The sequence below is a fragment of the Typha angustifolia genome, chromosome 4 (assembly GCF_048772165.1).
Source record: "Typha angustifolia cultivar Huaian chromosome 4, ASM4877216v1, whole genome shotgun sequence".
Taxonomy (NCBI): domain Eukaryota; kingdom Viridiplantae; phylum Streptophyta; class Magnoliopsida; order Poales; family Typhaceae; genus Typha; species Typha angustifolia.
Window position 1 is genome coordinate 7198899 of NC_133242.1, and position 9416 is coordinate 7208314.

A 9416-nucleotide genomic window follows, 5' to 3' on the forward strand; every position below is an offset into this window, starting at 1 on the left:
TCTTGAGCATGACTAAATTAGGATGGAACTTATTTCAACGACCTCATAGGAGGGTACTTGTTTTTCATTATTTTCTTCTGTTTTGTTGTCTATTGGTATTAGTAGTACTGTTGTTGTTTAAAATTATTTTGTACGAGTAGGGACAAAATAGCTGCAACGCATTTCTCACCAGAAACTATTTCATATTACACTGATTTTTTTCTTATGGATGTTATAATCAGCCCATATTATATAATGTACATTCAGTTTTATGTTCAGCACTTTGCGCATGCTGTATGATGTATGTTGAATATAAGAATAGTATATATTACAGGATGATTTGATATTTACCACCAAAAATCAGATCAACTTCTGTAAATTTAGTGAGGTATCTTATCAAAAGGTAAAACAATTTAAGCTGGGCTAGAATTAGATTTTGACAATCCCATGCAAAACTCTATTTTACAGATTCTAGAGGTAAGAAATTCATTTAGTTAAAACAACTCCTTTAGTCTCCCATGCACACCAGTGTCCTTCGCTGTTACTTTGAAATCGACAAGGACAATGCACATTCTTTACCTATAGAGATCATCTAAGCCCATGTGGTAGCCTGAGACATCATTACATAGTATCAAACAGCTCTAGCATCTAGTAACCAGAATACCTAATCTGCATTAGGTTAGTAATTAAACTCATGTCTTAATAACTTCATGTAATTCTGTCTGGTATCTGTGAGAAAAGCTGGAAGAGCAGAAAAGCACCTTCAATTGCTGCAATGGTGAGATTAAGGCTGCTCCTTCCACAGAAGGCGAGACCTACTACTGTCGTGCCACTGGAAGTTAGGAGCACCATTGTACTGCGACAGATCGAAGGAAATTGACTCACCCTAAAAAAAAGTCAAGCAAAGAGAAAATTAGACAACATGTACTACAGTGATATGGGTGAGGATGTCGAATGAACTCACCCCATATGGAAAACCTTCGTGCATTCCAGCAGGCGTTAGAGACCACCCCTCGTTGTGTTGGTCATGTTGCATCTATTCAAAACAAATGTCAAATGGTATAGCGACAGCTGAAATAATTTTGGGAAACAAACTATGAAATGGAAAGACAGAAGGTGAGAACGGCATCCTACCTGTGTGCCATCAATTGCAGTATCTCGATGACTAGTATTCTCCTTCTCATGGGGAATCATCTTCAGAACACTGGAAACATTTCCCCTAGGATCAACTTGTTTCTTCTTCCGTTTGCGACTTCTTGGATGTGCCTGTGTAGGATCCCAGCCATTTGTACTTAGAGTAATGGGCAATTCATCATCTGCAAAATCATCATTCACTGGATCATAGGAATAGTTGGTGGCTGCCATGTCAGCATCAACTCTTTGTTCCCTCAACGACTTTTCGTATGCGATTACTTTATCCCTAACCTCCTTCATGATCGACAAAGCACACTCTTTCAAATTAAGGTCCTTGGCACCAATTTCCACAATTTTTACAAAGTATTGATGGCCACGCATGTAGAGTTCATCATAACTTCCCAATTCATGAACAGGTGCTACATATGGCGATAACATAGATGCATGCAAACGTTTGAAATCTTTTCTCCAACGACTAATGATGTACTTTGACGGTATTAGCATCACCATTTCTTGTCTCAAAACAGATAGCGCATGCCTACACAAAATACCTTTGTATTGGAACAACCTGCAAATGCACCAAATATCTTCCTCAATATTGTTATAGACAACTCTGTAGTCAAACTTGTTCCCATCAACAAGTTCTGTGACTATATATGAAACTATTGATCCTTTCCTATCTGCTAAATAACTTTTGAGTTGCAATATTTGGTTTACCTCATCCTGAAACTTCTGGAACATGTTCATTGTATAAGCTTTTGAGATCTGCTCCTCAAATGGATATACCGATACCACTTGTGGCCTTGTTTGGGAAGACCGAAGATCTTCATAAGTCTCCTTTTCATAATTGCTTTTCATAATATCATCATACTGTTCAAGGAACTTAACCAGTGAAGTTTCGCATGTTAAAAATGCATCAAGGAATGTTCTTGTGTTCTCACTTCTCTCGGCAATAGACATGCCTGCCCAAAAAGTTTCCTTGACAAAGACAGGTGCCCATTGCTTCCTAACTTCAAATAAGTTAGATAACCACTCATTATCTTGAAGATGGAATTGTTCAATCATTTCATGCCATTCTTTTTCAAAATCACTAACTGTGATTGTATCATAAACTACTTCGTTGAATTTAATACTTATTGCTTGTGTCTGTTCCATTCCCCCGAACTTCTCCTCAAGCTTTTCCAAAATGTGTTGAAGGCAAAACCGGTGCCGTATTGTGGGGAAGACTTTCTCAATAGCTCCAGGTATGTTCTCACATTGATCAGTAATTATTGCATTGGGTGGCCTATCATTCATGCATCTTAACCATTTCTTGAAAAGCCATATATAACTTTCAGCAGTCTTATCAGCTAACAGACCACAACCCAATAGCATTGTCTGACCGTGATGGTTCATTCCTACAAATGATGCAAATAGAATATCACACAAATTTTTCAATTTTGTCACATCAAAAGTAATGACATCACCATAATAATGATATGCTCCTCGAGACTTGGCATCAGCCCAAAAGACATTTCTAAGCTGACCATCTTCATTCATATCCAAACTGTAAAAGAAGTTTACATTACAAAGCTGCATGCTGTCAAAATAGCCAATAAGGGCCTCTATATCTCCTTCTGCAAGCCCTAATTTCCTAGTGTTGTCCATTTTATCTCTAAAATCCATCTTATTGAAGGACGAACTAGCACATGCTTTATCATGTGCAGCTGCAACACTTAATGAGTTGTTGGGAGGCACATCTACCTTGTCACTGGTTTGAAGCATATCTTTAGTTGATAAAGGAAACTTTTTAAAACAAGTCATAAATTTGACTGCGTTTGGGTCCAGTGGATGATTGTGTCCCAACTCAAGAGTGACAACCTCCCAACGGTTTTGAAAATGATGATCTTTTACACTCATTTTAGCCTTGCACCCAGTCTTTGACCCTTTCTTCTTAGCATTTTCTTTGTATGTTTTGTTTCTAGGATTCCCTCCTCTTGCACATATAAATGTAGAACGATATCTGAACCCATCAATGGTGTTATTAGATCTTCTCACTATACCAAAACCTGTGTGATAGCCATATGCCATATAAAACTGAAAAGCTTCTTCCTCTGACCCAAAGATCATACCTAACTTTGGTATAAGTATATTATCTCTATCAGGTGGGTTATCCATATTCTTTTCCCCTTGGGTTTCATTTTCATCCCAATTGTGCTCCCCTGAAGAGTCTCTGTAGTCATCCATGGATTGGTCTTTCATAATTCCAGAACAAGCCGATCAGCCTGTAGATAAAATAAATACAAATATATCATACAATAATATAATGAATGCAAATACAACTTAATATAAAGAAGATAATAGATGAAACTCTGAAATACTAGCTAAGTTTATAATGGATATATAATTAGGGTTGAGAACTGATATAGTATATTAGTATCAAATTAATTTGATAGGTTATATTAAGATGAGGCAACAAGATGATACTCATTAAATTATAGCAGCATAGCGCAACATGACAAGAATAGGGTATATAATTCTGCAGGCATATTACTAATACCCTAAACAATTTTTTCAAAAGATAATGTGGAACAAGTCAAATACTGTTCTGCCACACCCTACAACGAGATGGCCAACTCTCAACCACAGCTTCTTGCCTTATGGAATATAAAGTCTTTCATCACAAGGTAGCAATCAGTAAGGATCAAAAACTTCATACTATATCGCAATTCATTAAATCATAACTGAAATTTTCAATGATATATATCAGAATAAACACTTGCTAAGCTCAGTCTAATAACTAGAAAGCTTGCCTAGTTCCATACATTCCATGATGCAATTGATCCTCAAATCTCCAGAGTTTTCTTTTAATTCTCTTCAAGCTCAATTGGAAAATGATGAATGGTGAGCTACACCAACAGAGAGCAAAGTCAAAATATGCAAAACAGGAACATAGAGGCAAATATAACTTCAAAAGTCCATATGCAGCATGGCTACCATATGGCCATCTAGCAAAACTTTATCACAATATCATATTTTTTAGTGAAATCATTGTGATATTTAAAAGAAAGTATCAAAATCTCTTGTTGATCTCATTAAGGTCATTTATCAATTGATATGCCCCAGGAGTTGATTCATTGAGAAGAGCACCACAAGTTACCACTGAAATAGCATAACCTAGAACTCTTCTCAGAATTCAACATAAAATTCTTAACAAGCTTTTACCAACATAGTTCAGAAATATATGTACGTCTCTAATGCCACCATTAACATTTAACATTACAGGAACCACAAATTTTCTATTAACTCCACATTGCAACTCCTTAATTATAACTAGACTTGTTTCATATCTTCTTAGATTCATCACAAAGGTCTTCCTCGAATTAGTTTTCAAGATAATACAATTTACACCTCCATAGTTTGGCCAAAATTCAAAGTGCTTCCCTGGACTTTTTTATAATCACTTAAGCCCTTGTAGTTTTAACCTATTGAAACAACCTAACTGACTTTAACTTTAATATAAAAAGATTAAAATGCCCTTTTGTTTATTACAACAAATTATAAAAAATACTTATTTTGTAAAAATCCTTGTCTTATGTTTTTTATCTCAATCTTTCTCATCTTTACATTATAAAATTTGCAGATATTCCAAAATGAAAATACAAAGCGCAAAATGGTCAAAAGTTTAACAGCTTAATAGAAAATTGCCTTCACTGTTACTTCTGGATGGAAAAAAAACCAACGGTTTCAAATTTGGTCCTACAAAGACACCCTTCCTCGTATCAAAACTTTTGTACCGAGATTTGTAGTAAGAGGAATCCCTATAAATATTTGCCATTCATCATATCATTCCGCAGATTTCTTATGTATGCCCACTGCGCAGGGAAGATGAAGAAACAGTTGAGCATCTCTCTTCATCTGTCCCTTTGCGAGAAGCATTAAGTTTGCTAACTCTCTCACTCTTGGACTTGATTGCGCCCTTCCTCTTTGGATCCGTGGCTCTTTAAGGCCTCTTATTTCACTTCCTAAGTCTTCTTTACTGGCCTTCAACTTTTGGCCTCATGTAGAGTATATGGAAGGACTGCAGCATAGTTGTTCCAGGGTGCCTTGGCGAATGGCACTCTTGTACTTAGCCAAGCAATGCCCATTTTCTGCGAGCTGCTCCACTGAGGACTTGGAACATGGCTTAGAGTCCTATCCTCCTCCAATCCCCTTACCCTAACCCTTTATTCCTTCCGAGGTTCTTATGGCTCCGGTAAATGCCTATCTCAGTGAAGGTCATCTTGGCAGAGGCTCGAAGTCTTATGTTATCAAGTTCCCCAACACTTTTATCATAAGAAGATTCATTTTCCTTGACCATGAAAATAACATTGATTCTGGCTATCCTTGAAATTTAAAAAAAAAAAGAAGCCCTCCTCAACATATGTGAAAACTCCCCTCCAGTTGTCTATTTAAGGATGCACAATCGATGGTCAGAAATATCTATCTAATGATGCGCCTCCCATTTGGCATATTGACGCAGTCATACATGATTGTAAAGTTGCTTGACTGAATCCATGTCAATTGTACCAGTCAAAGAACTAACCTTTTATTCCACGAGCTAGCTAAATTGGCAACCTCTGAGCATTGTTCTAAAGAGTGAGCTGATCTGCCACTACCTTTTGTAAGTCCTTTCTCTTTAATGAACTAATCTATGGACGTTTACCAAAAAAACTAATAATTAACACAAATAAAAGTTTAGGGAGAAACTTTGGAGTTTAGGATAACTACCGGGGAATAAAATGTATTTTCCCCTTTACATTTTTTATGTCTAGACTACATTTATTATTCTACAAAGAATTAGTTTACAACATATTGCTAGCGCTATTTACATCTTATATATCATTTATCAGTGTTAAAAAATTCTAGGTGGGTATATGGCTGTTAGAAGGGCAAATGGTGCTTAGCAAATCACAAGCGCCATGGAAAATGCCTTGAGCATAAGCAGTCTTCTAAATCTACTAAATTTACATTACTATGCAATATATCATGTTATAAATAACTTAATATGATCATCAAGCAAGATGACTAAGACATTTTGCAAAAAACAATATGAAGCACTTGAATTTTTGAAAAAGAAATTGACATAGAAAAATATGTTAAAAGATTAAGAATTGATCTCATCTTACATCATTCAGAAAAATTAAAATGAAGTAAAGCGACCACTAAAAGAAGACATAGAAACCTATTGGCTACCATAATCTATAAAAGTAAATGATTTAAGCATACAAAAGTTACCTTGTATGAACATGGAGACCATCAAGGCATCCAAAGCACATAGCATTGCGGGAAAGCATGCCTTTCTTTAGAAAAATGTCACTTATAGCAGAGATTCAAGTTTAAATAAATTTCATGAATACTTCTCATATTTTATGCATTTATCAGTTCAAGTATATTGTTTCATACTTTGATCTCAAATCTACGATATTTTATCTATAATTTTCTTCACTATTTTTGAACTAATGGACCACAGGATATCATAGAATCCAATCAAACATAGGATTAAGGCAAATTTTCCTAGAATTGCTGAATTTTGCTTACAATTAAATTATCATATCGACTTTTAAGTACTTTCTTCCCCAATAAATGTCCCAATTAAATAACTTACTCTGAGTTTTTTTTCGCAGACGATAATTTTCCTGATTATATAAACTAAGAATCTGATTAAATTAAAAGCAACCTTTAAGATACTATTGTAACTACTAAACTAAGATTCTGCGGTTAAATATTATCGACTTTGAAGAGATATTTCGCATACCTCTAATCCAATGAATTGAAACATCACTATCAATCGCGATACATCTTAATCTACTGTCTGACACAATCAACACATCTTAATCTACTGGAGAAGATTGAAATATCTATGAATCAAGTAGGAAGAGATCGTTGATTAGGAGAGAGTGGCGTACAAGAGCGGAAGCCGGCGAAGTTGCTGATGATTGAAACAGCATCGAGGGCTCCGCCGTTCGATCTATTTCGGGGAGGAAAAAGGCATAAGAGACTCAGTAGGGAGGGGTAGAGCAGCGACGAGGACCTTGTCGGAGATCACTAGCCTCCGATGGTAGACTTCAAGCGTAGCAGTGTGAGGTTGTGGATGTGAGGGACGAATGGAGGAAGAGGAAGGGAGCGGAAGATCGGGAAATAAAACAAGGGAATTTATCAAATAACATCCTGACGTTGGTACTTTTCCGTGTAGCACCCTATCTTTAAGCTATTTATAACTCGACCGACCTTTTTTGCCTACGACTTTCGTTTAATACCTCAATGTTATTTTTTGACTAATATAATAAATGCATAAAATATGAGAGAACCCTTATGTCATTATCAAGGGAGAAAAATTTTCATAGATTTATCAGAAAAGTTATTCTTGATATTGCGTTATGTGTTTTTCTAGTTCTGTGGATTTCTTGGATTCGTGCTTGTAATGAATTGACTTCTTTTGTGTTTCAGATCAATGAGGTTACCCCACCTTTGATGAATGGTTCTTGTGGCCTCAAGCGAGGAAATCAGCTTTCTTCCTATTTATTTATACGTGCACAAGTCTTGTCTTGTTTACTACATTGGGGAAATAAATGCTGGGATGTTGGATGGTTTTAGTATTACTACATATACTAAGCTATGCCATCTAATGTTTATGGATGATATTCTTATTGTTAAGGGTAGATAGCATTAACTATGATGTTCTTAATTTTGTTCTTGATAAATACATGTTCTGGTAAATCAACGTGTTAATAGAAACAAATCGGCTTTTTAGCTCCCTCCTTGAGCCAATCCTATTCTCAAGAAGATTATAGCTAATACTGCCAAGATTTTCCATAGAGCCTATCCTTTTACATATCAAGTTATCAGTGTCCAGCTAGCTAAGTTGAAGATCCACTAGTTTGACAATCTATTTGGTTAAGAGTAAGCTTGATGAGTGGAAATGTGCCACCTCTCAAAGTGGGTCATTCCATTTTGATTAAGTGTGCTATCTTGGTTCTGCACACCAACGCTCTCAATAGCATCAAAGTTCCTCCTTTGGTCTTGGATCATTATAACATCCCACAAAAAAAAGTGAGCATGCATGTCGGGTACATGCATTGCTATTTTCCTCCTTTCTTCTTCTTCTCTCTTCTTTCAAACCCCACTCATAGCCATCTTTCTCTCCATTCTTTGTTGCTGCATCATTTCCCACCGCCAAAGCTTGCCAATGCTGTCAATTTATCCTCTACAGTCCTCTTTATTTAATTTCATTTGTATAACATGTATAGTCCTTTCTCTTTCCCATTAGTTGGTGCCTCCCTCTGAGGTGTTGGTCGATCAGCAATCTCATGTCGATGTTATGCTGATCTGAGGAGCTTCACCTTATGAAGATCTCTCGTTTGTTGCCCTTCACTGGCTCTCCTTGCCCTTGGGAGAGGCCACACCAAGTAGCCTCTTCCCATCCGTTTTCAAGGATGAGTCTTGACACTATCGTGGCCATCTCTTCCCCTTAACCAACCAGAAGCATTCCTCTTTGTGAGATGAAGCTCCTAGGGTTGTCCTTTGGTGCCATCATGGCTGGGTTTGCTAGGCAAGCCATCTCCATGGTTGTCGGCTATGGAGTAGGGACCATTCATCGTTGGCCGCCTCAACTAGTGTTCTCCACCTCATGTGGATTGTGCTAATTCAGGGAAGGGGTTCTGTATGATTAGTTTGGATCGTCAGCATGACTCCTTTCCCTTGTCATTGAGCTCTTTTCCATTAAGATGGGCACCCTACTATACCTCTGGCCAAGTCTATACCTTGTGTGCCTTCCCTAGTTTGTGGGTATCAATAGGCATGTGATGATACACTTAGTTAGGATCTTTTCTTATTGCATTAGGTGTTTATTTTCATTAACATAAAATTTCTGTAGGTCGCGTTCGAACGTAGGTGAAGTCGCATTCGAACGCCTTTGTGAACGTCTGCATTAGGTTCGTAAATACAGAGAACACATATTGTGCGTTCGAACACGGTCGGGCGAGTTCGAATGCCTGTATCGCATTCGCACATCCAGAGAAGGGGCTTTTTGAGTGCGTTCGAACACAATCAGGCGCGTTTGAACGCGATCAACAAAAATCCTCTAGAATTAGGGTTTCATATTATTTTAGGACTTACTGGCTAGCCTCTATAAATATGTGGAAGGCAGCCAACTTCATAATGCTATTGGATTATTGATTTCGTGCCTTCTATCTTCTCTCTAGACTTCTCTCTCCTCCCTCTTTACCATCCTTCCACATCTACCATCTATCGTTGGCAAGGTTTCTCCTCGCTTCTAATCTCCC

General features: G+C 37.1%; 1 protein-coding gene across 3 annotated transcripts; it reads right to left on the reverse strand.

The window, feature by feature from the left end:
* Positions 1-301: 301 nt before the first annotated feature.
* LOC140758900 (protein FAR1-RELATED SEQUENCE 6-like) lies at positions 302-7260 on the reverse strand. 3 transcript variants are annotated; one of them, XM_073095294.1, is made up of 5 exons: positions 7041-7260; positions 1114-3377; positions 944-1015; positions 741-865; positions 302-648 (listed from the first exon to the last, which is right to left on the reverse strand). In XM_073095294.1, the coding sequence occupies exons 2-4, from the start codon at positions 3352-3354 to the stop codon at positions 764-766; spliced, it is 2415 nt and encodes an 804-aa protein (XP_072951395.1). In that variant the 5' UTR covers positions 3355-3377; positions 7041-7260; the 3' UTR covers positions 302-648; positions 741-763. The 3 variants fall into 3 exon arrangements, with proteins under 3 accessions (XP_072951395.1, XP_072951394.1, XP_072951393.1); XM_073095293.1 differs by adding an exon at positions 3918-4001 and having other exon boundaries at positions 304-865; positions 7041-7259; XM_073095292.1 differs by adding an exon at positions 3906-4001 and having other exon boundaries at positions 304-865; positions 7041-7259.
* Positions 7261-9416: the final 2156 nt, after the last annotated feature.

Coding starts and splice junctions, on each gene's coding strand:
- LOC140758900 (XM_073095294.1), bottom strand. CDS start 3,354: ATGAAAGACCAATCCATGGATGACTACAGAGACTCTTCAGGGGAGCAC. Junction 1,016..1,113: donor CTGCAATTGATGGCACACAG/GTAGGATGCCGT, acceptor TGTTTTGAATAG/ATGCAACATGACCAACACAA. Junction 866..943: donor ACGAAGGTTTTCCATATGGG/GTGAGTTCATTC, acceptor ACTTTTTTTTAG/GGTGAGTCAATTTCCTTCGA.